Source organism: Dromaius novaehollandiae, chromosome 1 (genome assembly GCF_036370855.1).
Source record: "Dromaius novaehollandiae isolate bDroNov1 chromosome 1, bDroNov1.hap1, whole genome shotgun sequence".
In the NCBI taxonomy this organism is placed as follows: domain Eukaryota; kingdom Metazoa; phylum Chordata; class Aves; order Casuariiformes; family Dromaiidae; genus Dromaius; species Dromaius novaehollandiae.
This window is the reverse complement of record NC_088098.1, coordinates 65,895,478-65,923,078: the sequence shown is the minus strand read 5'-3', so window position 1 is coordinate 65,923,078 and position 27,601 is coordinate 65,895,478. Positions and strand designations below refer to the sequence as shown.

Genomic DNA, 27,601 nt, shown 5'->3' with positions numbered 1-27,601 from the left:
CCGATGACAGAATCTCTTGTGACAATAGTTATTCCACTCATCCTGGTCAACACCGTATGATAAATCTACCAACATCAGATCTGGGATTGCCATGGAGGAGCCTTGAGCTCACCTACAACGCCATAAATCCTGACCGTCTCTGAGTATCTATATGTGTATTTCCTGAGCTGTATCAGAGTTCTCTTCCAACTGCTGCAAGTGAACAAATACATGTAAAAAACACTTCTAATATCCCAATTCAACACCACTTAGCGATAAGAAATCTGTTTGGGAAACCGCTACCACTGTAACAGCTTGATTACTGAACATATACAGCACTTCATACAGCAATCACAAAACAGATAATTAAAGGTCTAAAGGACAATGTGCACAGTAATTGGATTACAATTACTATGGGTAACACGCATCTCAGGGAAACTGTAAAACTACCAAAGTTTTGTTCACCTCTTGCGTGATCTATGCCACACTTAATAGCAACATTGATTATAAATCTCGTGGATTCTACTGCAAGCTGAAGGATTATATTAGGCTTCTTATTCTTAGAATTCTGTTCAGGAGACTGTCTAGGAAAACACTGAAAAACAGCTTTCCTTAGAACCACAGCTGTAACTACAGGCTCATGGGATGGAGTCAAACCATGGAGAAATCAATTAAAAAAAACAGAAATACACTAACAATTACTCCCCTTGATCAAATTTCAAGGGGCATTTATACACAGGTGTACTGAATCAAAGTACTTGGACACTTCTAAAAGACAGCAAGTAGTACAAGCAGCTGCAGAAGACTGGAAGCCTCCACAATGAGTGTGAATTTCAGCAGAAAAAACTGTAGAAACGTATTCCAATACTTGATATTTATTTTATTGAGAGCTTCCTCCCACATTTTAAGTAATTGTACTCATCCATTGCTTCAGGTTGTATGAATTTACACAGATGATATCTTATCCCTGTCTATTGTATCAGACTTCTCTCAGCAATTTGTATTATTCGCCTATCTCAAATTCTACCAAAAAGTAATGGTATTTACTGCTAATGGACCTTGCTTTAAATAAACTGAACCTGGAGTTATGTAGAATCATTATTTTTCCAGAATTGGGTTTGGAATAGAAGTAATCTCTAAAACTGTTTCTTAGTTAAGTTTGCTGATTTTCCCTCTAGAGACACTGAGATCAACTTTAAAATTCTACACAGCTGTAATGTCAAAAGGATCATTTTGTCCAATAAAATAACCTTTTCTTCAGGTGCCTGGAAAACTGCAGACAGTTCTCTCTTCAGTCCCTGCACTGAAGAGCAGTTCTCTAAATAAAACTTTCATAGTAATACCCAGGTGTTGACTTACAGATTGGCCTTCTTTGGCTGAAGTCAGAACCGTTTTTAGCTATGGAACTGAAGTCACATTTCTTGCAACAAATCAAGACGGACCAAGAAACCCCAAGGGAATTACAGTGAGGTAATTCTTCACGTAATTTGTCCGAGCTTTCTCTTTACTAAATTAATTCTCTCCAGAAGTCATCACTCTATTAAAGTATATTAAGTCTACAAAAATTAAATACAAGTTTTTACATGAAATCTAACAAATATCTTGATTTTACTCTTATCTGACTTTTTGAAACAGAAAGACATGTCAGAAAAAGAACTCTCCAATATGAAATGCAAGAAAGCACAACTTTGGGGGAGATGACCATAGCAGGGAAATGGAGGCGAATGGACAAAAGCATTCATTTTTTTCCTACAAGTTCTGCAAGAGATAAAACGGCAGCACTGCTCTTAGGAAAGACTGCTTTTCTTTTTGGTTGCTTTGAGCCATCGTCTATACCTTCTCTACTTTATCTGGAATGTTGAAGCTTCACTGAAATCTCCTTCGGTATTGGACAGTGAGATCTAGTAGCCTGTTGTAGAAGGAGACTCAGGGGAAGTGTACAAATACTAACTACACCCAGTGTATCTTACTTCTCTATGTTCTTTATATATGCAACAAGAAGAGAGAGAAGATCCTCCAGAGTGTGGTTCAAGGCAGCTATAATTAAGATCTCACTCTGAACTGCCCTCTAGAGGAGCCTCTCACTCCCCAATACAGGTGGAGACTAAAGAGATTAACATAACAAGGCTAAAGCCAGCCTTTCTGGGTACTCCCTTTTTATTGTAGTGAGACACAGAAACTGGATAAAGAGTAGAGACTCATCTGGACCTAAGAAAAACATATGAAGGGAGATTATTATATAGCAAAGTGTCAATGTCTCGTAAGAATGAAGAGCATAAAACAGAAAACTGTTTTGTAACTAAAATACAATCAAATAACCATTAGCAAAACACTAGTGACTAGTGTTTTAAATACCACAAAAAACATCAATGAAAGTACCTCAGGATCTGCCAAGATATTATACCAATGGTTGATGATACAGTATGAAAAAACACACTGACGAACATGCTGTAATGTCATATCATTATTATCCCTCACATATTTTCCGTATGAAAAACAGAAGTTCCTACTTCGTGATGGCATGCTAAACAACTATTCATTTTCATTTACTGGCTTTCACATCTCTTTTGTTCTTTACAGGCTTCTAATACCACACTTGTTACTGTAATACCCAACTAACTCCCAGTAGTGCAGCTAATATCCTTTATGGGCTGCTTGTTCTCTCATTTTCTCCTTAGGGGAGAAACTTAAAAAGCAGAGTGCTTTAGTGCAGTTTTCACTACATTCTAAGCAACAAGAAGATACAGATTGTATGTAACTACTTCATATTCAACCAAAACGCATACAGCACTTCACAATAAACATGTGGTCCTTATCACAGACAGCCTGAGAGTGCAGTTGAAACAACTGTTTAAGCAACAAGAAAAGCAGTAGGAGAAAAGATTTTTTTTTTAATGGAAAAGCAACTGTCAGACAAATGGAAAGCTGTTGCATGGATGGAAAACAAGAAAGCAACAGCAAATGTGAAGAAAGAAACAAAAACAAATTAAAGTTACATAGTGCCTTAAAGGGAAGGATAAAATGTTTGCACTTCGTTTAGAAGAAGACTGTCCATCTAAGGCATTCAAAACAGAATTAGAAACAACACTGCAGATTAGGAGTAAGGGAAAATGATTTTTTCCAGTTTTTGATCAGAAAGCAGTAAAAACACTGAAAGAGAGATCTAATTACAGTGAAAGATGACCAAGGGAGGAAAATTTGTGTTCACTTTATGTTCTTGGGGGTGTTCGTGAGGGAAGTGCTGGAGTTTTTCCTGTTTAGGATGGAAGGTTTAGAGCAATGGGGATGAAAGGACAGATTTTCAAAGTGTCAATGCCTTAGAGTATTTTAATAGCAAGTCCAAGTACTTCCCACTGTAACATAAGCTAAGATATCTAAATAGTGGATATGTGATATAGCGAATAGTGGATTCAACAGTTATCTTTAATCAAGACCTCAAAAGCCCTCTTGCTTATAAAATGTGTATGTAAACATCCGTAGCAGCACTTCCTCTTTATATAGTTTTAATAAAGTTCTTTAATTCAAATATTTCTTAGAGGTTTCTGTACTGAGAAACAATTGAGGTTTCCTCTCAATTTTCAAATATTTCACAGGTAACCATATCCAAATTATAAAAAGAAAGCTTTAAGACTAAATTTCCCTGCTGAGTCTTGCATTTTCAGAATGAAGCAGACTCTTCCACATGGTAGGTTTGTATGTACTTCATACATTTCCAATTATAGTCCAGTTATCCTGACTGGATAACCAGAATGAAATGTTATTCCTAAAATAACCACATCTTCCAACAAAAAGTTTTACAAAACAGCATTTTGGCACTAAGGTGCCTCTCCCTTCATGGACCACAGATGTAGCCAAAATAGAAGTAACAGACACATCTTAAACATACAGTGTTTAATTTTATAAACGGTATATGATATAATCAGCATATGTTCTATATTTTAGTGCCAGACTGATAAAATTATTGGTATCTTTGATGCTATCTTTTTCTTTCAGGCATTTTCTTCTGATGACAGATAACTGGAGTAAGATAGAGTATGCATTCTTAAATGCTCATTCAAGGAGAAAAGGATTCTAAAAACTGCCCTTTTTAAAAATATGACTTCCATCAGAGTAAGCTGTGGATAAGTGACTGAAACATCATTAAGAATTGACAAGCCACCAAAATAATCTTGACAAATACATTGCTTGTTTTAGGTGCGAGTTATCACAACAAAAAGGAAGGTTTACTCCCTGGAATATGAAACAATCTACCAAACTTCTTTTGTTAAGCCCAATTTCCTATATGCATAAGCCTGTTCTGGAAGAAACATCTGACTCCATGCAATCCTTGACTTCTTAAAAATAAACAAACAAATAAATGCAGCATAGGCCAGATTAAGTCTCATATCTCCACACTACCACTGACTGACAACAACAGAAGCATCAACATAATATGGCAAAAATATTTAGTATGTGGTATTGCTTAGGTCATCATTCAGGGATCATGCTGGTAAACACCATTTCACCCCTGCTTACTTCCATTTGCCTCCCAAAAAAGGCAAACACGGGCTCAGATTCTCAAGATGGCTCAGCAAAGATAATAAATACTCATCCTTCCTAACCTGAAGACAGCTATTTAAAACCACTTATTTGCTTCATAAACACCAATCACCTCTGACACAGCTCAAATTAAAACAGCAATCTAAATGCAAACAGCTCTGTTTCCATCAGCATTTTTTCACACTATTTTAAATGAACAATAAAATAAAGACCTATCTGGCTGACATTCTACATACATGCACAAACAGTTCAAGACTGCAACTGATTGCCAAAATAGTTACACATGTATATATGGTATATCACCTTGAGTTGAAGGAGGAGGATGCTCCTGTGGCTTCTCTTGTGATAGAAGTCCCAGGTAGCTGAGAACTACGTATTTTGTTTCATAATGAAATCCTACAGGCACAGCAGTAGAGGACGCCATCGGGTTGACTTGCAGCGCTTCAGTGCTCTTATTCGGCACACAGGGTTTTCTCTGAGTAACAGATGAGGACTGTAAGGAAAGAATAGAGTGTTTTATTTGTTTTTTATAAGGTTGCAATAGGTCATGAACTCATACATAACAAGGAATTATATAATGATCTTAAAGTATGATCCAGATGTTTGCCTTGATATCCTATGCATTCTTCTTTTAATAAGCACTGTTCAGAGTCAAACCAAATGCCTCCCAGTCCAGTAACCTGTCTGATTGTTGCCAGCAGAGAAATTTCTCACTACCGCTTCACATACAAACTCTCACATTAAAGCAAATTGAACAGTTCCTCACCACGTGTCCTCCTTCCAAATGTCTCCCAACTCAACTGCATATAAAAATACATTCGAAGAAATTCTGAGGGGTTCTGAAGACTTAGTTAACTACAATTTGAGGGAAAAGTTCACAAGAGTCTTTCTTCCCCTAAGCCTCAGATGAGTATTTTCTTGCCTCTCAGATTCTCAACTATTACAATGCTGAAAGTTTTTAATGCAGCAAAAGTGACCACAATTGCCTCAAACTCATTTTACTGTTCCAACAGCAGTGGAAAACATATGATCAACAGAGGAAATAAAATCCACAGCTATTGCAGAGATTGGAAGAGCAGATGGTTGTGCATCCTGGACTTCTCACCCAGACATTAATACTGATAAAACAGAAATCCATTCTAATGGCAACATCTGGGCAAGGACCTTCCACGTTTTATTCTATTTATTTAGTCACTTTTTTCAAACATCCAAATGAGAACAGTAGAAAAGACTAAGATAGAAATAAACAACAGCCAGAAGGGACAAAGGAAAAAAAAGAAAAAATTTCAGAAGACAACACAGAGAGGGGGAAAAAGCCATACAACAGATTTGAAGGAAGTTTTGGACTAACATGCTTTTAGCTCTGTAAATTAGGAACAGTCTGGATAACTTCTTCCAATGTACAAGCAGCTTGATGAATTAAATAATGATAATTAGGGCTTCAAGGTGAACTTTCAGGTTTAAGTTCTCAATAACTTCAGAGAGTCATTCCTGAACAAGTAGTACCTCACACGTAACCATCAGACTGGATATTTAACTGAAAGGCACACAGAAATGTTGAGGCTACAGAACAGCTACTTAACAGGTACCAAAGGAGCCAGGCAGTTTACTAGTTTGAGACTACACTCATCTTTAGCACAAATAATTAAACCAGGTTTAGCAGTAAAAGTGAAGTAAGAATGAGAAAAACTCTACAGAAATACCCAACAGAAGTTGGCATACCTCAGGAGGCTTCCTGATTACACTGGGAATGTCTTGAGACTAAGATAGAAAACCAGGTTAGCAAACCAAAGCACAACCTGCAAATGATGCCTCAAGATTAAGAAAAAAATAAATATAGCACACAAAAGAAGAACATTGATCTGTCTAGCTGTGTGTTGTCTAACTTGTAATCCCCATCCTCCCTGGAAAGGAATTCAGATCAACAGCAGTACAACTGGTTACTGAGGATAAACAGAACCAGAACTATGCTGTGGCATGGTTACTTTGTGAGTAAGTAGCTTGGCAAGGAAAAACATACCTGTCAAACTAAAAGCTGCAAAGCAAAAAGAGTTGGTGGAAAATTGGCCAGGCGTTCTTTCTTTAATCTTCAGCAATTCTAGCTTCTGAAAGTCACTCAGCACTAAAAACAGAGGAGGAATCTTTCAGGAAGATATACTCTGGGAAGCCCTGCCTCTTCTTATGTATTTCAAAATGCTTGAAATCCTTTACTAGAAAGATTTAATTGGGTCTTTGCTACAGATAGAACTGAAGTATCAATCTATATAGGAACGGATGTTGAGACTTTGAGCCAACGCTCATCCCTCCCCTCAGAGCAGTAACCCCACATTTATCTTATCTGTTCCATCCCAGAGTGCTCTATAGGCAATGTGTCGTGCTTCAGAAATATAAGATGTTATAGCAAAGGATAAGAGCAGCTTTTGCACAATACACAGCTACCCTTCAGCTACTATCACAAACAGACTTTGATAAAGCAGGGACATTTGGCAAAAACAACTGCTCGAAAAAACATTAGGAACCTTTAACAACAGATCTGTTCTTCAGACCTCACACCAGATGTGAAAGATGTCATTTACCCAAAAGCAAAAGCTCCCCAACACATTTCAGTTTTGTTCAGTAGAACAGCATAACCCTGAAAACAAGATACTTCCTGCGATGCCTACATAGTGAATGGGAGCCCTTCAAGAAAAATTGAACCGACCTATCTTGAAAGAATCACAGTCTGATGTACGGTCCAGAGAAATCCAGACACTACACTGTGTATCAAAGAACAAGCCTGAATATACAACAAAGATGTATTCTTTAAAATAGAATTCCAAATCAACACCGAAAATGAAAGCAAAAACAATTTACTAATACAAGAATGAGACTCCATACCAGCACAGTGATCCATATGCAACAGTGAAGCCTAATTCATGAAAATTTCAGCATGCTTAACTCACCACCTCTAGAGGAGGGGGGGGGAAGGAGAGAGAGAACCAGATAAGTTATTTAAATAGTGGTGAGTGTTTCCCTGGGAAGTGATTAAAAAAAACAAAACAAAACAACCTTCAGATGAAAAAAAGTAATCACTTTAGTTAATATAGTCTGAGAGGCAGTCTTATACTGAAATGACCAGGGAAATACAAGAACCTGTATGGAAGAAATATCCTAGGCTTCATGTAAAAGAATATCAGACCATAAATGCATTTCAGAGTCACTGATCTTCGCTTGAGAAAACCTCATAATGCAATCAATTACTCATTTTAAATAGTGAATGATTATTTGTGTTTACCAAGAGAAATAGAGAAATATTGCCTCATATAGAGTATATAGAAAAGGCCATTTTCCAGGGACGAGTGGGAATAAAACAGGGCACACAGGTTGAAAGCTAATATCAGAGGAAGGAGAGCATTCCATTTACAGGAGCATAACGCAAAAAAGTCCAGAAACTACTTAAGAGAATGAGATGAAGGCTTGTGTGACAGATGTAAAAGAGCAGAGGAAACAAGGCATGATACAGAACGCTATGTGAGCCTTCAAAGCAAGGACAAGAGGGTTACTTTTGGTGTAAGAGATTCAACACAGGAATATTGCTTCCTCAAAAGCCAAACAGACCAAAACTGTTACGAATTACTTCCTACAAAAAATTGCAATCTTTCTCAATTCCTGCATGCTAAAGGGGGGGGGGGGGGGGGAAGCTACATGTGCTCGAGCTTACTTAGCCTGTCACTCCTCCAACCCTGTTGTCACTTGTTCTACATGGGCCGAGCTGTTCAACTGATCCGAGAACTGGAGTTCCAGTCGGACTGACATTTCCCCATGCAGTCTGTTGCATCCTAATCCACAGAAGAGTTATACCTTATTTCAAGGGCAATGTAAAAACTACCAATGAATACAATGAATATAATCCTTTAGGGAAGGGGCTCTCCTGCATATTAGTCCCTCCCTGTACGATCCTAGCATGCATCAAGCTACACATTTACTAAGTATAATTCAAAAGCCAAAATGCAACAGTATTATGATACTGCCTTTAAGGACGAGTCACCAGCTGTCATCAAGATCTACTGGATATCCATTTGATTGTTGCAAGTCAGAGACATGCCTTATGCATTTAGAGCTGTGCCCTTACAAAGTATTTTGTTGCACATTTATAAACAAAAGAATAGATGACCCATATCCTTACCGATTTCCATTTAATGCACTAAAAACAATAGCACAGTTACAGATTGCCTTCATTACAAAAATAACACCAACATCATGAAAGTAGCTAAGTCCCACTTGAAAACAGCCAGTCATTCCAGGGTGGGAGGCAATTCTCATCTACAGCCCAAGTTACCAAACTTCACTTACTGGCTGCTAATGTAATTATTCTAAAGTACTGCTAAAATAGAATCCCTTCCTGCTGCTTGAGAATTATTTCAGAGCATGAGTGGTCTCAGTCAGGGAGTGTTAACCCAAGCACAGATGGCGAGATTTAGAGATGTAACAAAACTATAATATAAGAGTTCAAATCATTTTTAGGGAAGCACGCTGCTGAAATATTCTGGTTCATCCTCCTGATATGTACCTCTGTAACAGGTAACCACTCTTAGTACCGTCAGCTCACCATGCTTCAGTCTAATATACAACGTTACATTTATACCGTGCTTTGTATTACAATTTTCAACTCTCAGTGAGTTGTTTGCAGGTCATGTACCTATAAAACCATGACCCATATGAACAACATTAAAAACATCCAAGTGCTTTGCAAGTTTACCAGAAGGGTTGTATAGATATTTTGAATGAAACTTCCATGTATGGACTAGCTCAACCTTGCAGCAGTTTGTCTCTGAAAACATCTCACCTACCTGGTAGGCTTCTCCAAGGCACCTGATTGTGATGAAGCTGGAAGATAAACCCTTCAGAGTATTTTTCCAACAACGTATTACAGTATCACTTAGAGATACTAACTGTTTTTATTAAACTGAGAATTACTGAGTTCAAACATGTCAATTCCTACTGAAAATGAATCAATACTACATCCATTACTGATCCTCTAGTGGCACTTAATGGATAAAAATACTGGAAAATGCGGTAGTCATTTATCTGGCTGTGGTTTTACTTCACCTTAGATGGAAATGCAATTAAATGAGCATTCCAGACAAATGGTTTGGTTTTCTTTTAGGAAAAAATCCAAAAATCTTATGAATTATCTAGTACAAATGTTTTCAGCCTTTCCAAGCTTTAAACAATCCTGCCACAATATTAAATCATTACAAACCCAACCTCCATGAATGTGTCAGAAAGCCCAGTTTTCATTCACTTTGTTTTCATTTGCCATGTGCTGCTTGGACTTGAAAGTAAACAAGTCAGCAGGTAGCTAATGCAGAAGCTCTCCGGTTGCTGCAAGTTTCCAAAGCACCAGGCAAACACAGGAATGAAACAGATGAGCAGCTCTCAGAGTGCAGCGTAAGCTACTCAGTTACTACGGCGATGAATGAGATATTTATATCTAGGCAGAAACAGCAAGAGGCAAAAAGACGGGGATGAGTCAGTCAGCGGGGTTTGCGCTGGCATCATATGCCTACATGCTAAATCAGTGCAAGCACCAGGTGCAGGCACAAAGACCGCGCAGCCAACAGGCGCACCCTGAGGCCACCTGATCTGCTCGCTACTGAACCATCTGCAATTCAGATTCAGCCGACTCGCCTTTCCACCGTCCTTCAGGAGCTGCTGCGAGAGGGGCGGCGGAGAGTGTGTGTGTGTGGGGGGGGGGGGGGGGGGTGTCACTGCCCCTTCTCCCAAAGCGCAGGCCACAGGCTCCACCGCGGTGCCTGCCCCCAACGCCCACCCAGCCCTCCAGGGAGACACCCGCAACCCACACCGGGAATCACCGCAGGGCACGGCCACCGCGACCCACTGCGGGGGCTGTCCCGGGCGGGCGGGCGGGCACGCACACACACGGCCTCCAACGGCAGGAGCCGGGGCGGGGGCAGAGGGGCCAACGGCTGCGAGGGGCGCGGCCCCTCCCCCAGCGGCCGAAGCACCGCGCGCCGCCCCGCCCCGCCCCCTCGGCGAAGTTCGCAGGGCACCGACCCCGCCGAGCGGCCCGCTCCCTCCTCCCCCCTCCCCTCCCCGCGCGGGGGGGAAGCAGAGGAGAGCGCGCCCCGCCGCCGAACTGACTAACGGCCGTTGCGCTCGCGCCCGCTCCCCCTGCCCAACTCCCGGCCGGAGGCGGGGGGCACGCGCTCGCGGCCGCGCGCGCGCGCAAAGCAGGGTGGGGGGAATAATAAGCCGCCGCTCCCACCCCTTCCTCACCTGAGAGCGCCGCGAGGCGGAGAGACGGGGCCGGGGAGGAGGAGGAGCAGGGAGGAGAGGAGGGGGGAGGGAAGGTCGGGCGCGGAGCGGCGCTGCTCCGGGTCGGTCCGCCGGGGGTGGGTGGGTGTGTGCGGGCGCGCGCGCGCGCGAGGCGGTGCGAGCTTTGCCCTAATTTGCCGCCGCCGCCGCCATGATGGAGGGGCGGGAGGGGAGGAGGGCACGGCGAGGGGGCATCGCGTCACAGTCCACCCCCAGGACGGGGAAGGGGGGGGAAAGGACCCGGAAGGACAGCTCTGTCGCTACGTGACTTCCCCTCTCCGCAGGAGGGGGCAGGAAGAGGCGGTGCGGCTCTACAAGGGGGGAACGAGGAACTTCCGCCTCGGTAGCTGTTATGGCGGCAGGGGAGGGGCGGCGGCACGGTGGCTTCCTGTGCTCTGCACGTGACGCGCGCGCCTCGCGCCGCCGCGCCCGGGGGCTCCTCTCCGCCCCAAGCGGCGGGGGTCGGCGGTCGGCGGTGGAGGGCGCTGCCGGCAGTACGGGAGCGGGGCCCTACGGAGGTCGAGCAGGGAAGCGTCTCTCCCGGGGCAGGCACCGGCCACAACGTGTCTCCTGCGCTCAAGGGTGTCTGTGCAAAAAAACGCAGCCAGAGGATTTGCAAGTCATCCTCGCATGACTTAACCCGTTTACGTTTTTTTTTTTTCCCCCTATGGAAAACTCTGAGGAAAATGAAATTGCTGTGGCTGTAATCCAGTGGATGTAGCGTAGGTTAGGGTTAACTGCAAAGTATGACAGGGTATCAGAGAAAAGAGAAGCCCAATATCAAGCCTGGGGCTTTACAAAGCAACTAAGCACTAGGAAAGAAAGTAAGCTTTGAACAACGTTCCAGCTGTAAGTTTTAGTATTACTTACATTCTTCCTGAAATAATAAATGTTCTCAAGCATCAAAACACACTTTGCTTCCAATGCTGTAATATAACTGAGATGTAAACATTTATGTATGTGATTTTTTATATATCTATAATGATAAGCTAGTTTCTGAGAGAGGAAAAAAGGCACACTAAAAATTAAGAAGATAAAAACAAGCCAGAAAGAAACATGCATATGAGAAATACCATATATGAAGCTAATTTGTAAAGAGGGCTTCAGTTTTTTCAGTAATTGTACAGGCAGCATGGGAGTAGAAGCTTCTTGTCACTTAGAATAAACAATACTGTAGGTTGTGAAGACTCCTTAAAATAATGTCATGCAGGGAACAATGGGAGCAGTAATGAAATTCTTGAAAAACCAGTATATCTTTTGAGAATAGTCCTGAACACTTTGTGATCAGGAAATGACAGGCAGAAGGTAACTAAAAACAAAAAAGAGAAAGGTTTTGAGTCTCACAGTGCATTTCTATAATGAAATGCTGGTGCTGTAAGTGTTAATTATAAAAGTACAACCAACCTTAGTGGCTCATCACAAGACTTCACTAAATCACTTGCACCTGAAAGTCCTTGACCTCTTGCCTCCATTTTGTTATCCAGTCTTTTCCCCTCCCCTTGGTGAGCTGTTTCCTGTGTCCTTGTGTTTTGCTCTTCATGTTCCTTAATGCTGCCCCACATCTCCTTCAGGTGTAAAAAATTGAGTCAGTTTCATCACGCACTGCCAATCTAAGCATGAAAAAAGCACATGACTTCAAAAGTAGTATTTCTCAGCCTTATACAATTAACAGCTGAAAGTGACCTTGAGATACCAAAGCTTCTTGTGATGGGGAGTCTAAAATATTACAAAAAAGAATTAATTTAAGGCATCATCAGCAAGCTTTTCATCATGTTTAACTTTAATCCTCTATGTTGTAAGTTAAGACTATTATGACTCTTTTTTGGAAGCAGCTCTTATCTTCTCAAAATTGGACACAATATTCCAACCAAAGTCTTAAAAACACTAGCCAGAAGGGAAAGACTGCTTCATCTCTTACACACGGCACTCCTAAACTTTCACTGTAACTGTGAAGCCTAAGCCCACCTCCAAAGCCTTGCCACCTCCAGCAGTTCTCAGCAGCTGAGGTGTGCCTAGGTACAGGGGAAGAGCATATTGCAGGTGAGGAGAGCACCAGGGAGCCCAAGGCCCGAACCCCCGAGGTGAGGCAGCACATCTCCACACCGTGCTCTAACAACCCCGAGGATGAGGGCCGGGAGCAGCCAGCGAGGGCCAGCTGCATGATTTTAAGTCACTCTCAGGGCGCCATGGGCTCAGCAACTTGTTGGATTTTATCCCTTTCGGGAATAACGCTGTTGCGCTTACACAGCTCTCCTCCCACAGCTGCGAAACGCCTGAAACAAACCCGGCGAAAGCCCCCAACCGCCACAAGACGGCAGCCTGCAGGGCTGAGGCCCAGCGGACTGCCCCACCCCCATGACGCTACGCGACGCTCGAGTTCCTATTGGCTCGGAGGAGCGGCGGGGCGGGGCCGAGTGACGCAGAGGCGGCGGCAACAGCTGTGACCCGAACCGGATTTGATTCCACTCGCGGTCGCTAACGGCCCCAACCGTCCTCCCTCAAGCTGCCTCCGCCGCCGCCATCATGGCGCTCAGCGATGCTGACGTCCAGAAGCAGGTACCGGTTGCGGGACCCGTCCCGGACGGAAGCCTGCGGCCCGGAGCGGGCATCGCGGTGGCCGCTGAGGCCGCCGCTAGGTCTGTGCTCTCCTCACGGCCCGGCCGAGGTTGAGTGGGCGCTGTCGGGATGGAACCGGTGTGAGGAGAGGCGCCGCGGGCGGCGACGGCAGAGCTTCGCTCGAGGTGGCCTCTAGCTTGCAGGCAGGGTTGTCCTTGCCTGTAGGCCGAGGTAGGCAGGGGAGCAGTCTTGCCTGAGCTGACGGGCCGTCCTGCTTGGAAGAGGCCAAGTTGGAGGCGGAGGGATAGTACCAGCTCTGAAGCAGCAGCGGTAGCTGGAAGTGTATGCTATCACTGATTCACGTTTTAGCTGCCGAGTAGGGTCTCCTAGTCTGCTGCAGCACTCTCTTGTGAAGGCAAGGCAAAAGGGGAAGGCCTTCTCTGGGAATCTTTGGGAGAAACAAAGTCAACTTCTGAAGAAGCTGATTTTTCTTTTCCTTGGTGGCCACACATGGGGGAACTTTACTGATACATTTTGGTGACATCTCATGACAGGCTATTAATGAAAGAGGTCGGGGTAGCCTTTAGGCTATCTACAGTATTTAAGTCCATTTTGAGGCAGATAAATACAATACTCTAGATGAGCATTATTTTCCAGATCTCTCTCTAAGGCCTTTCCATCTCTTTTTTTCTTATAGGTATACTAAATCTAATTAGCTGCAACATGGCATTTGTGCAGGCAGTTCAACTCTCTTGAATGCTTTTTTCATTTCTGTACCTTAAGCAGCATGGTGCACCTGGGCTTCTCTGGCAATGGAAACCTGCAAGGCCAAAGTCTGCACTGTGGCGCTTCCTCCAGCCAGGACATTCTGTCCTTATTGACAGTAAACAGTGCCCTTCCCTAAAAAAGCTGCTTTGAGCTGGGTTGAAGGTGGTGTGGAGTGTTAAAGATTGCACAAATCCAGTCGAGGCTGGTCAGTGGAGTTTGCTACGAGTGATGGGCAGATCAGTCAAGCTCCATATGTCCTTTGCATCATAAGTACTTAGTGTCTCACTTTCTCATTCAGTAAACATGGTCTCTTGGCAAGGAAACATCACATTGAAAGTAAAATCAGTAGGTTGCCTTTCTCCAAAAGGGGAATTGTGACATTACATTCTCTTGCTTCTTATCTGCAAAGATAGGATTTTTTCCTTTTTTTTTCCATGATAATTATAACAATAAATCTGACTTTGGGGTGATTTCGCTCAACTGCCATGTACCTGAATTTCAAAGGCTAGTTCAGGATATACAGATACACTAAGCGCATAATGCAAATAGAAATTCACATCTGTGACCTTTGCATAATAGTTTTTCGCTGTTGAAACTAGGATGATCCTGTTAACTGCAAAAAAGAACACTGCCAGTAGCATGCTCAGTTCTGCATGTGTATGAATCCTGGTGTGGACTTGGCAAATGATCCTCTGAACTGCTGCTACTTACCATGGTGCTTTCAATAATTTTCACATTGAAAATTATCTTTAATTAAGATTTTTTTTTCCCCCATTGATTGGTTTGCTTACTTTCTTCTGATAACAGCGGTTTACAGATTGTTGCATGTAATCTGGCTAGTCACTTCTAGCTAAAGCCAGTCTAACAACTAGAACTTGCCATGGAAAGGATAATCAAGCTAGTACTGTTGGAAAAAATTCTATATTCCTTTCTATAGGAAATACTGCTGTGCAAAAGCTATTAACTTCATTTGAAGTTAGTCCCTCATTTTAAAAATAAATACTTTTGCCTGCCCTATTAAAAATAAATCTATTCAAGGATGTAAAAGCCTCACTTAAGATCTCTTCATTTCTATGAAAAGCAAGAAGAGCATTCAATAGAAAGGAAATAATGGTGTTTAGTCTAATGTATTATTACAATGCCTACTAGCAGAAATGGATGCCGTATCACTTTGCTTCCATCTTATTCCTTTAACTTATGTGGAAGACGTTTCTTGAGTGCCTGGAACTGCTTAAAGTAGTTTTCCAAAATTCAGAAACCGACTTAAACTGATAATAATCCTAATACAAGGATTACTGCTTCTATAAAAAAATCTGTAGTCTCCTTCACTATTAGGCTATTCAGCAAAACTATTTCCGTATTTTATCTACCTTCCTACCTTCCTTCTGGTTTCTAAAATGCAGGTGGATCTCATGCTTGACTTGACCAGGCATCTAATCAGGTGAGCAGGATAGGAAGCTCAAGTTGTAGGTGGACTTGCTCATAGAAATATTGCAAACTGGAATTAAAGTAAGAGTTGCTGACTTGATTTTGAAAATGGAGATATTATCATTCACTTCATCCATTGTACATGCTTAAAATCTTCCACTTCTCTGTTAACTTCTGTTTTTCTTGTTTATATGGACGTGGTGCTGTTCTGCACGTGTTGGTTCTTTTTTCACATTGCCACCTTTTTTATCTCTTTAAAATACTTCATTTCAACATGAGAGTGTATAAATAGGATCTTTCATCCAAGTTTGTTCAGATGTGGTTGAGAAATATTTCTCTTCACTAAGGGCAAGCAGAAAATCAGTGGGGTTTTATGGTCTACTAAAGGATAATGCGTTTGCCTGTGGAAATGGCTATGCATGTTCGAAAGTGTGGTTTGGGTGTGTGTGAGTCCTTATAGTGTGCTCCAAATGTGAACCTAAACTTAGGCCAGGTCACAGAATGGCATATAAGCATAATAAGCAGAACTGACCGTAATTGTTTTCCCTGTCTTTGAGCTGCTGGGTCCATGCTTTATAATGTTTTGGAGTGGTTTCAAATAGGTTCTTCAAATTGATTCTATTAGTGCATACCACTCTAAAGCAACATGTAATATACTTGATGTGGTCTTGATCAAGTAGCACAGCTATCCCTGATTTCTTCTTCCCCAGCTCCTCCAAACTAATATGCAACTACTCTGTAAAATCGCTTAGAGTTGAACTAAAGAATGGCATGTATTTTTATTGAACACTTTTGTCACAGATTCATGACCTTGTAAGTTTCTACAGAATTTATTACATTTGTCAAGAAAGATTTCTCTTGTGTCTAATGGGACTTGTTCAGATCTGCCCAGGGTGATCAGTAGCCCTTTGCTTTCCTTTAAGCAGTCATCTCGTGTGGAAGGCCCAGGTTCATTCAAGTGCCATCTGTGCCTGACTTAGAGCAGGGACTCCACATCTTATCTTCCATGTTTCCTATGAATGTTGTAACAATTAGACTACTATGAGATTTTTTTTATTATTTATTTATTTTTTTTTAGCTTCTGGTGAAAAAAAAAGTCTTGTTCTCGCTCAGTGAAGAATGAAAATATTCAACCTCACGTTTATACAAACTGACGTTTTGTTTTGCATAGTTGTGTTGCGCTTCTCTTTAGATTCTTCTTAAGATATCCAGTGAAATGGCATTATACAAAATTATTTAAAAGAAAACCCCATTGATTTGTTTTTGTTGCAACCTATGTTATGCTGAAGTAATTTTTTGACCTGTATGCTCAATTTAATTTCATTGAAAAACAACACTATTATATGAATTAAGGAGTGGGTATGGAGGGGCCTATTGTGCAACAGAGAAAAATATTTCTTCTAATCAAAGTCCTTCCCAACAGAAAACTTTTTCTTTTCTCTCTCTTGTTGTAGATCAAGCACATGATGGCTTTCATTGAGCAGGAAGCCAATGAAAAGGCTGAAGAAATAGATGCAAAGGTAAAAATGGAAGTTCGATGTCAGTAAGTGCAAAAGGAGAACTGCATGTGGCATCCTACTTTGATAGTTGCAATTGGAGCAGTCCTATAACGCTTTTGGAAGATACAACTTACATCGCACTTAGTTTTTACATGGCAAAATGATGCTACTAAATAAGTGGGATGTTTGTTAGCTTTTGACAAATCAAATCAAGACAGCTGAGTCAGAGCTACTCTTTTGTCAAAGTTTTCTTAGTGCTTAAATGTGAACTTGTATGCAATTATATGCACGTGCTTATATGCAAGATACCTCATTTTTTAAAGCAAACGAGACCTGAATGTTAATGTGAATACACTAGATTAAGTGGAAGACCCTCTCTCCACCCCCACCTCCAGTACATAACTTGGCATCGCTGTGGATTAACTGGCTGAATTTTATGTTTGTGAAAATATATTTGTGAAACAGTTCACAACTGTACCTAAATTTGTGTGGCCACCCATAGACTTAGTTCTGGATGTGATTAGTAGGCATCACAAGGAAGTAAAGCATAAATTTAAATTTAAGGCATGAGTTGAATTACTTGCAGAATCGTTCACTTGGGATAGTTCAGAAGAGAATGAGCATAATAGTAACCTGGTGATAGAATATAGATGTTTATTAAAGAAGGATTAATGGTGCCCTACAAATCTGCATTATACCAAAAATCTGACTGGTATTTGGCTCAGCATGTGTATTACTGTACTAATAATCTTCCATAAACATTTTGATCTGGACAAATATTTAATCAGTTCTAAAGCAGGTATTCTTGATGACCTCCAAGCGGAAGTCAGAAGCTGGGACTGGATACTTGGGTGTAAATAGGAAAATTTCCCATGTGTTTTCATGTGTTATCTAGCTAGGCTTTTTTAAAAGATAATACCTACACTATCACTGTCCTCCTTTAAGCATTGCTTAAAATAATGGAATTCAAGGACATTGAGGGCCAGGTAGCTTATTTTAGGTAGAATCTCATATAGACTCTGTCTCCTTTCTGGCTACAAAAAACCCAAGCCAGACCTGAAGTTCAGACAAAAGGGAGATCGGCTTCTTAGCTCTTTACTCACTAAATAACATATAGATTCGATAACTACATGTATGGGGACTGCAAAGAGACAAACGTGAACCATCAAAAACATTGGTAAAATAAACTGCTGCTTTGTTAGCAAGGTTCTAGCTTAGCAAAAACAAGCTGAACTCTCACTGGCTTGAGTACTGGTTTAAATGTTTTGTTTGTATGGAACCAGAAATTTTATCATTGTGGCTTATCCTTGAATGTGTTAAAGCATAGCCATTTCATTTTGATTCTATTTTTTTTCCAGCCTGTGCAATCAATTTCCACTTCAGTTATTTAATTTTTACTGCAGGCAGAAGAAGAGTTCAACATTGAGAAGGGTCGCCTTGTTCAGACACAGAGGCTGAAAATCATGGAGTATTATGAAAAGAAGGAGAAACAAATTGAACAGCAAAAGAAAATGTAAGTTGCTTAAGTTAGATGGTTGACTTCAGAGCCTGAGCTACCATCTTGCTACCGATTATATACAAAACTGCTTTTCCTTGGGAAGTGGAAAAATTCTAGCTAATCTACTGAGTTCTAATTTAGAGTTTTTAATATTTCTGGGGAAAATTATTGAAGAAGAGCTACAACAATATAACTGCTAGGAGGTCCAGTGAAAGAATCTTCCATGTTTCCAATGCAGTTAATGTGTAAAGCTCTATCCTGGTATGTTACCTTGGGACTAATGATCCTCTCTGGTATGGTTTTGGTGGGCCTTTATGGAAGGAGATGGTTCTGCATTGTAATCATTTGTGCAAGTTCAGAAACAGATTCAGACAGGTCAACAGGCTTGTCATTAAACACTGTAGAATTGTTACCTTTAAATGTAAAGTATACAGTTAAATGTAGGAGTTCTAATGTCAGTGTTCAAAGTTTGGTGGATTGATTCAACTGTTCGATGCAACTTGCAGTCAGATGTCCAACCTGATGAATCAGGCAAGACTGAAGGTCCTCAAGGCAAGGGATGACCTTATTGCAGTGAGTATCTCTGAATTAAAGACATGGAGTTTTTTTTTTTCCTACCATGTGTTAGGAAGTGATCTTATCCATTCTCTGAACAAAAATGTGGTTTATGATTGAGTGATGTTTGCTTCAACCCACAAAAATGGCTTTCCCAGCTGCTCTGAAAGGTCATTAAATATAATCCAGCTTGTTAATCAACTTTGGCTTATCTTCAGTTTCAATTTTCTGCCCTTTTAGGTAAATATAGTTCTCTGCCAGCAACATGGCAAGTAGCAGTTGTATTTATAATTTGGGCAATAGTTTATTTCCTTAAAGAACAGGAACTCTCTCTTACACAACAGTTTGCAGAACTTTCAAGTTCTGTTTGCTTGAAGTAATATTTCTGCATTAAAGCTAGCATGGCGTGACTTAAGCAAGTAGGATTAAAATACCACAGAGTAGGTGGTTCTACCTACATTAGTGGCCCCTAGTAGATCAAAAGGTTTTTCTGGTTCTAGCACATAACATGTATAGGGTGAGTGATCATTTACCAGTGCAGGCTAAATGTAATCTTAGTTCAGTGTTACTATGTTTGTCTTACATGGCAGGTAGTGTATTCTCATTCTGCTCATTATACAGCTTGCAACTTTTCTATTATCTCCTTTACAGCTTCCTTATCCCATGTCAGAAACAATTTGAATGTTCCATGTTCTAGCTAGATGGTGCTGTTGAGCTATTGGAAAAGCAGTGAGACCTGTAGAAGTTGAAAATAAAAAAGATTAGGGAGTTAACAGCAGGAAGTCACCAGTTTATTGATTCTTTAAATCTAGTTTCAAATTTGAGATTGTATTTACAGAGAGGAGGAAGGTAGGTGGCTAAAGTGTTAATTCTGTTGTGATAATCTCTGCTGGGTAATCCTTTCCTCATTTATCAGCTGACTCAAACTCATGCTTCTGAGTAATGCATAACACTCTTCCTCATTTTAAAACACTTAAAGTCACATGCTGCGAGCTCATTTTTCCCTTATCAGATCTTTAGCCTCCTTCATGAACAAGAGATGAGCATTTCCAGAAATGCTATGTTACTCCAGGATGGACAGTATAACTGGATTTGACAGTGATGTTGATCTGTGGCAGTCTTACATTTTAGTACTGATTCTGTTAACATGTGCTCTTCTCTTAATTACCTTGAGGCAGGACAGTTAAATGAATAATAATTAAAAAAAAGGTTTATACCAAATAATACTATCGCTTTGTCTGAAGGAGGTATGATAATAGCTCAGTTCTTGGAGCTGTGTTTGAGTTGACTGAAATTTCTTCAAAATTCTTCATCAACTGATAGAGATTTCCTGAATAAAGATATTCAAAAATGGCTATTTCAACTTAAAAATAACCTTTCACTTTTAAATTTTGACTTGCATTTACTTAAGATTTAAAAAAATACCTAAACTGAATGTTGTTGATACAAAGATAAGTTACATTTCTTTGACAGCAAAGCTGGAAAAATCAGTTATTTAGACAACTTTCTTAGTTTGTTAGGTAATGACTTACAGCATATTTATTTTGTCTGTCTGAATTAGTTTCGTAAATACTAGGCTTTTACTATTGAGCTCTCGCTTTTCCATGAAAAGAGGAATTATTGTCTGGTTACAATGGGTTCAGACCAAGGCAAGGAGGGGGGAACTCTTCAGAAAGGATATTGTGTTGTGCGCATAGATGGAGGTCTAGCTTGGATGAACACCAGCTGGAGTGTACATTTACGTGTTGGCAGGGTGTGATAGCTGTGCTAGGAGTACAGAAAGTTGGTAAGGCATGAAACTAAATGCTAAACAGATGGGCTCTGCTGATCTGATTTTCTTCTGAATGTAGGATTTGCTGAATGAGGCCAAGCAGAGACTTGCCAAGGTGGTGAAGGATACTGCCAGGTACCAAACACTGCTGGATGGACTAGTTCTACAGGTAAATATTTAAATCATAACAAATAGTTGATAGCAGCCCTATCCTCCTAGGTGTCTGTCCTCAGTCATCAGCCAACTCTAGTGATTATAGTTATTTTTTGAAGTCTAGATCAAATATTGCTGGGGCGGGGGGAGTTAGTTTTAAACATCACTTCCACTTTATCTTTCAGTCTTGGATTTTGAACAGGTAAGTCTGTGGCTGCAGTTTATTTTTGGGTACAAAACCTAGTATAACAAGCAGTTGGCTTCTGATATAAGAACAATTGCAGATACATACATTGTAATGTGCACATTTAAGCTTCTATAGTAAGTAGATAGAATGAGCTTCTCAAACATACCTTTGTTAAAGGCTGTTTCTCTAAACCTAGAAGTTGACAGTCTTCTGCTTTTAAAAACTTGTGAGTATTTGAGACTTACAAGTCCTGGCTTTGACAAAACTTACTGTAGTATGGCATACATCTGTGACAGACATATAAAACACAAATCAAGGCTTTGCTTAGACCTGGAGTACTATCCTTTAGTCCCAAAACTTAACTGCTAGAAATGGAATGTTGGCCAGGGTCTTACTGCACTTACTCTTGTGGCCACTAGTGCCACCTTCTGGTATGAATTAGTCCTTTTTTCTGTGAGCTTGCACAGAAATAGGGCACCAGCTCTACCTTCCTCAGTTTGATGTCAGAGAATTTTTAAATGTTCCCTACTAGCTTGTGTTTCGAATTCAGTACTGTTGTTTCATTGCGACGTGTAGGTCTGACCTGTGGTATTGCTGTACATCAAACAAACCTGTCTGACTCTTGCAAGCTGGACACATCTGTCGTGGCTCATTAGATCTGATACACTAGGGGATCAGCTCCTCTTTCAGTGGTTGTGTATTACTACAGCAGCTGCAAGACAGGAGTTATTAGAACAGGCACCTGAAATTACTGTATGCCTTAATCAAGGGCTGTACAAGAGAATGTCAGTTTGGCAGCTCGCTCGGTCTAGTTATATAGCAATGATTCTTGTGTATATGTGTACATTATCTGGGCAACTAACTCCTATGATCAATACATTTAACTGCACTTGAGCTCCAAGTTTGTAGCTAACGCAAGAAATGCATAATATGTAGTTGTAGGTTCTTCTGGGCTTCCCAGATATTAGTGGTATCCTTTCTCAGAATGTCGGTATGAGGTGGACATGTAAGCAAAGAACTAGTACATATTTACTAAATAAAATAGGCTAATGGTGTCACTTTTCAATTATCAGTTTGATTGGCTCCTGTCCTTTCTTGAGGTTAAGCAATTCTAAGACAATTAAAATATTAATTTTCTGATACTGTAATGGTTATCTTGTGCAGGGATTCTACCAGTTGCTTGAGCCCAGAATAGTTGTTCGGTGCAGGAAACAGGATCTCTCTATGGTTAAGGTAAGATGCCTAGAATAAAATGAAAATACCCATCCACCCAAAAGCTGGGACCTAATTGCAAGTGTTTCCTGCTCAGATCCTACCTGTGTGATACATAAACAAGTAAGGCACCTCTGCTGCAAATATAGTGCAAGAGGACAAGTATGTGCTTCAACCTGGGGATCATCTACCTGTTTGGGTATTACCTAGGAAACTTTAAATGTTGCCACAATATTACGAATAATAATTGCTTTTGGCTCAAAGGTCATACTGAAATAAGCTTTCTTAAAAAAGGGGGGGAAAAAAGCCCCAACCCCAGCTTTTTATTACTACAAACAAGTGAATGACAAAATCTAAGTGATGTGCTAGCATTTATCAGTGCTTAATTTTGTGTCTTAGACTGCTGTACAGAAGAGCGTTCCCATCTACAAAAATGCCACAAAGAGAGATGTGGATGTTCGCATTGACCAAGACAGCTTTCTACCAGAAGACATGTAAGGAAAATGGAAGTCTTTTATATAGAGCACGAACTTAATGCAGTTTTTTAAGGCACAGCTCCTACGAGGGCAGTCTCAGAAAATTATATATGGAATAACTGCATAATGTGTCTGCTGCAGTTCTAGTGGAATTTGGCACTTCATATGAATCAAGCACAGGTTCTGGAGTTTCCTCCAGACAAGTACTGTCTCAGTCAAAAATGTCAATAAAAGTTTTGTGCAACCTCCAGCCTGTCTCCTACTAATGAAGTAGGCAGTGAACAATTGGGAGCAGAAACCTTTAACTACTGGTATTTTAGAGAGGGAGAAGACAGATGTAGCTATGCTTTCTGTCTCAAGAAGCAGCAAGGAATTGAGTCATAAGGAGGAATATGTGGTGCTACGGGGTGTTCGCTCGATGGAGTTTTATGACCACTAGACCTGCACGGCTTTATTTCTATATAGTATAATAAAGAACAGAGAACAAAGCTGTCTATTCTAAAAGGAACCATCTTTTCTTTTATGTATGAGGAAGCAAAGCTTCTTGCTAGAAGCTCTTCTTCATTTCTGAAAACTTGAAACCTCCAAGTCTAAAATTTTCTTTTGTATTGACAGATTTCGTAGCTCCACTTGCATTTTGAACATGCTAATGAGGACTCTTGTATGCAGCTATAGCCTCTAATAACTTTAAGGATGCTTTGCAGTACTGCTTCATTGCATCACTTTGTCCTGTCTTACTAAGGCATCATTTAAAAAAAAGTTCTGGTCTACATATCTGACACTCTCTTAAGTAGGGATTTGGGATAATGTCTCTGCTACACTATGGCTTTGAGATATATCATGGGTTGTTTTTGTTTTTTTGTTTTTCTTTTTTTTCTTTTCCCCTTTCTAGTGCTGGAGGTGTTGAAATCTATAACAGTGATGGTAAAATTAAGGTTTCTAATACCCTGGAAAGTCGGCTGGATCTTGTAGCCCAACAGGTAAGTTTGGCTCCCAACCAGAGTAAACAAGGAATAATTAACTAGTTTTGTCTTACAATTAAATCCTTGTGTTTTCAATGTGATAACAGTCATGATACTATGCGGGATCAGACTTCAACGTGGATGACAAGTAAGAAGTTCCTTTTGAAAGGAAGGAAACTATTTACTGCTTGTGCTTTTCTACAACAAATACGGCTTTTCCCAAAATGATACCTTTTGAATGAAGTATGAGCATAAAAACTCTAGAAATTGTCATAATGAAAGACTTGGTATGGCTGCACTGCAGTAGATGTTGAATTACTGAGGCTAACTGTAATTACTGAAGTTAGCTTGCGTACCAAGAGCTTTGGCTGAGATCCTATCATATAGCCTACTGAAAAACTAGCTCTGGCATCTTTTCCTCTTGCTGCAGTATAGGTAAGTCCATAGACTAGGATACAGTGCATGATCAGATAAAGGCTTCAGAAAACTCACATGAATTGACTTCTTAAGTTTGAATACTAGCCTAGCTATTGCGCGATGTCTGCAATGAGAATGTACAACAATTGTATTGCCCGTTAAATATAACTCTCATACTCTTTCTCAACAGATGATGCCAGAAATCAGAGTGGCGCTTTTTGGTGCTAATGCCAACAGGAAGTTTTTGGACTAAACCTCTATGAGAGAAGGTGGGATCTGTTCCACTGCCATACTGAAGGGATGCAAAAGCATCTGCTAATTTAAAATCTTGAAATGTAACATTACTTTGTCGTCCAATATCTGTTCTTCAATGGAATAATTTTGCATACCTGCTGTGCTTAGCCTCTCCACTTGTGGTTAGAATGTATTGCTCAAAGGATGTGAAGACATACATACTCATCTGGAAGTGACACTAGAAAGTGGAGGTTTTGGGCTCTTGGCTTTCCTTGCCCTGTTGTGGCGCTGTAAAGACAAGCGGTCCATTTAGGGTCACTCTCTCTGCTTTGGCCACATCTCTCTCAAGTTGTCTAATCTGTGAAGTAAATTGCTATGCTGCCCATGAGAAATCCCTTTCCGATTAAAGTCTTCAGTGTTATAGTGGATGGGCGTTCCTTCCCAGGATTAATAGTTTAATTCATGTTACTTGGTCAGGCACAGTCTTCTGTTCTGTATATGTGATTTAAAAAAAAAAGAGAGAGAGAGAAAGCCTGAGCCTGTAAAACTTTATTTATTAAAATAAAAACGCGTGTGTGTATGGAGTCCTTTGTAGCTTCCCTATGGGTGATTGGCAGCAACCTTGAAGAATGGGCTTGTGTGTATAAGGACTTGCTACTTGTGGGTTTTGTGTACAAACTGTTCTGTGAAGGTAGAATTCAAGTGGATAGAGTACTATCACTGCTATTTGCTTGAGTGGTTTTGGAATTTAGGTTAGCCCTTTGAGTAAGGGACTCTAGGATGAACTTCATTCTTGCTTAAAATGAGTAGGCAGCTTTGCTATTTAATCCCTCAATCATCTTTCATAAAACAGAATTAAAGTAATGTAGCTTTACTACTTAAAATGTTGTTGTTGTATTTCCATTGTAAATTCATTGCTTCTGGGTAGGAGATCCAAACCATGCTGTTTTAGCAATTGCGTTTTAGGATTTGAGGAGCAACAGCTGCCTCTGTTGCAGCTATTCTCTTGTTGCAGCCATTCTCTTTTATCGTTAACCTTTAACACCTTAAAGTTTAAGTAACACATCCATCTTCACCACCTAATCTGTTAAGATTTACAGACACTTACTCCTCCTTTTCTCCTGAAGTGTGACAAGTATTGTCTCTACCTTACATGGCATAGGAATGAGAAACTCTTGAGGTGACTTTCTGCAGTGCAACTCACTGCCAGAATACCTGAAGCTTCACCTAGTGCTCAACTTTAAAAATTTTTTTCACGGAAGTATGAAACTGCTCAGATGAATTAGTGCTTGAGCATGTTTTATAGTCATGGTCTCGAAGTAGTACACTGATTCAGGAAGAGCTGGAATTTTACATTGTTCCCTGAAGAATACTTGCCACTTACTACAATACTTGTTACTTGTAGCAACACTGCATTATGCAGTGTTTTTAACCTGAGGCCCTTTCTTCTCAAGCTGAGGTGAATGCCCCTTTACTCTAAATGTTAGATACACCTTTCACTGGCTCCTCTGTCTAAAATGGAGATTAACTGCCAAGAAAATCCTAAATCCCAAGTAATTTAATCTCTGTTTCTAAAAGAAATGCTTTCAGTTCCCTCTTACAAAATAAGAATGTTTAACAAGTGTGTCTTTTTTGTCTTTTAACTGCTCTTCACTTTTGTATTTTGGTATTCATTTCTTGCTTTCTACATAGATAGTATGGTATTTATTCTTTCAGTATTTTGCTTTTCCATGGATTGTCTTATGACTGGGCAAGAAGTGTATCAGATTAAGGTTCTACTCATTCTAGACTTGAAATTACCATTACAGCCTCCATCATTGCAACTGTCAGTGATCTAGCTTCCTGACTATACACCGGACTCTGGTTTTGTGACACACCTGCAGAGAAGGAAAAGTCTTCACGTTTGCATGTTTATTTGTGTTGTTTCTTGGATTAAATAGTGCTTTTTGGAGCAGGTTTGTTCCAGTCTTTTCTGATAGTTTCACCCAGCTCATCAAGTTATCTGCCAGTGCTTTGAAAATGCAGCTGAACTTATCTGGGCCCTTATTTTCTCTGTGACTAGGGCTAGGTACAGGAATTCTGAATGCTGAAATGGAGTGTGCTGTCTGGAAATAGAATATTGAGGGAAAAGACAAGAGGAGATTACTACCTTTGGTAGGCAATATGCACTGAGAAGACTTCACGCAGGTCATAAGATCCGATGCTTGTGCTACTGCTTCACTTGGAAAACTGATACAGGCAATAGTATAAAGCATGTAGACAAAGTCACAGTCAGAATAAGCCAAAAGCAGGGCAAAGAAGAGACAGATGGCTCAATCTGTTTCCGTTGTAGCTGACTTTTGCAGTGATGGGCAATATTACAGTACAATCTTCCAGTGGGTTTTATTTAGAAAATATTTGTGTTAGAAGTTATCAAGACTTTCTCCAATATCAGTAACATAAACATGCTAGGCTGTGTCAAAGAGGGATTCTTTGTATGGGATCTGATGGTTTGCTCCTTTCTTGAAGCTAGGAAGACCTTCACAAATCCACATCTTGTATATTTTTGAAAAGCAAAATAGAAAGTAATGAAGTGTTTGACTGTGGCACTCCCAGTGAAGCATATTGGAGTTGCTAATTATTATATTCTGTGCATCTTATGAACGCTTGTTTTGAAGTATGCAGGAAAGAGGAGGAAATGCCCTCTGTCATCATGATTCACATATAAAATAATAGTGGCCTCAAGAATGCTTTCAGTTTAGGGAAGGATGTTATTTGTTAGTTAATCACTTGGACAGCAGTGTCTCAGAGCAGTAGAGACCTTAAGAAAGGGTCTGAGCAGTTCATCTGTATCTCATCTGAAGTCTCAGACCAGTGGTTTATTATCCCATCCACATGAGCTAACAAAAGCACTTTTGCTTATTCAGTTGATTAGTGAAACTGCAGACCCTGTCAATTTGAGCCACGTCAGCTGTGACAGGAATGCACTCTTGGGCCAGCAATTCCTTGCAAGAAAGCACTGATCAGTTTTAATCCGGGGGCAACCAGATGGGAGAAAATAATTACATAG

General features: G+C 40.5%; 2 protein-coding genes and 1 long non-coding RNA gene across 5 annotated transcripts in view; 1 reads left to right on the top strand and 2 right to left on the bottom strand.

Annotated features, from left to right (window-relative positions):
* The window catches only part of BCL2L13 (BCL2 like 13), a 47,284-nt gene extending 36,241 nt beyond the window's left edge, over positions 1 to 11,043 (bottom strand). The window contains exons 1-3 of one of the 3 annotated variants that reach the window (XM_026116914.2): positions 10,798 to 11,043; positions 6,539 to 6,640; positions 4,822 to 5,011 (exon numbers count right to left, since the gene is read on the bottom strand). In XM_026116914.2, the coding sequence (XP_025972699.1) occupies positions 4,822 to 4,942 (121 nt within the window). In that variant the 5' untranslated portion in view covers positions 4,943 to 5,011; positions 6,539 to 6,640; positions 10,798 to 11,043. Of the gene's footprint in view, positions 1 to 4,821; positions 5,012 to 6,538; positions 6,641 to 9,347; positions 9,671 to 10,797 lie in introns of those variants that run through there. The other 2 variants (XM_026116913.2, XM_026116915.2) reach the window with 2 other exon arrangements.
* Positions 11,044 to 11,751: 708 nt separating this feature from the next.
* On the bottom strand, positions 11,752 to 13,187 carry LOC135328890 (uncharacterized). Its single transcript, XR_010390053.1, has 3 exons — positions 13,081 to 13,187; positions 12,241 to 12,446; positions 11,752 to 12,145 (listed from the first exon to the last, which is right to left on the bottom strand). It is a non-coding gene; the product is annotated as an uncharacterized LOC135328890 (long non-coding RNA).
* Positions 13,188 to 13,235: 48 nt separating this feature from the next.
* Positions 13,236 to 26,503, top strand: ATP6V1E1 (ATPase H+ transporting V1 subunit E1). The gene is made up of 9 exons (XM_026116970.2): positions 13,236 to 13,392; positions 17,043 to 17,108; positions 18,491 to 18,600; positions 19,092 to 19,158; positions 20,991 to 21,080; positions 22,416 to 22,484; positions 22,863 to 22,957; positions 23,832 to 23,919; positions 24,509 to 26,503. The coding sequence occupies exons 1-9, from the start codon at positions 13,360 to 13,362 to the stop codon at positions 24,569 to 24,571; spliced, it is 681 nt and encodes a 226-aa protein (XP_025972755.1). The 5' UTR covers positions 13,236 to 13,359; the 3' UTR covers positions 24,572 to 26,503.
* Positions 26,504 to 27,601: the final 1,098 nt, after the last annotated feature.

What these genes read in the sequence shown, in the direction of transcription:
- ATP6V1E1 (XM_026116970.2), top strand. Translation starts at nt 13,360, where the DNA reads ATGGCGCTCAGCGATGCTGACGTCCAGAAGCAG. An exon ending in ATGCTGACGTCCAGAAGCAG is followed by an intron (nt 13,393 to 17,042) that starts GTACCGGTTGCG and finishes CTCTTGTTGTAG; the next exon opens with ATCAAGCACATGATGGCTTT. An exon ending in TGGATCTTGTAGCCCAACAG is followed by an intron (nt 23,920 to 24,508) that starts GTAAGTTTGGCT and finishes CTTTCTCAACAG; the next exon opens with ATGATGCCAGAAATCAGAGT.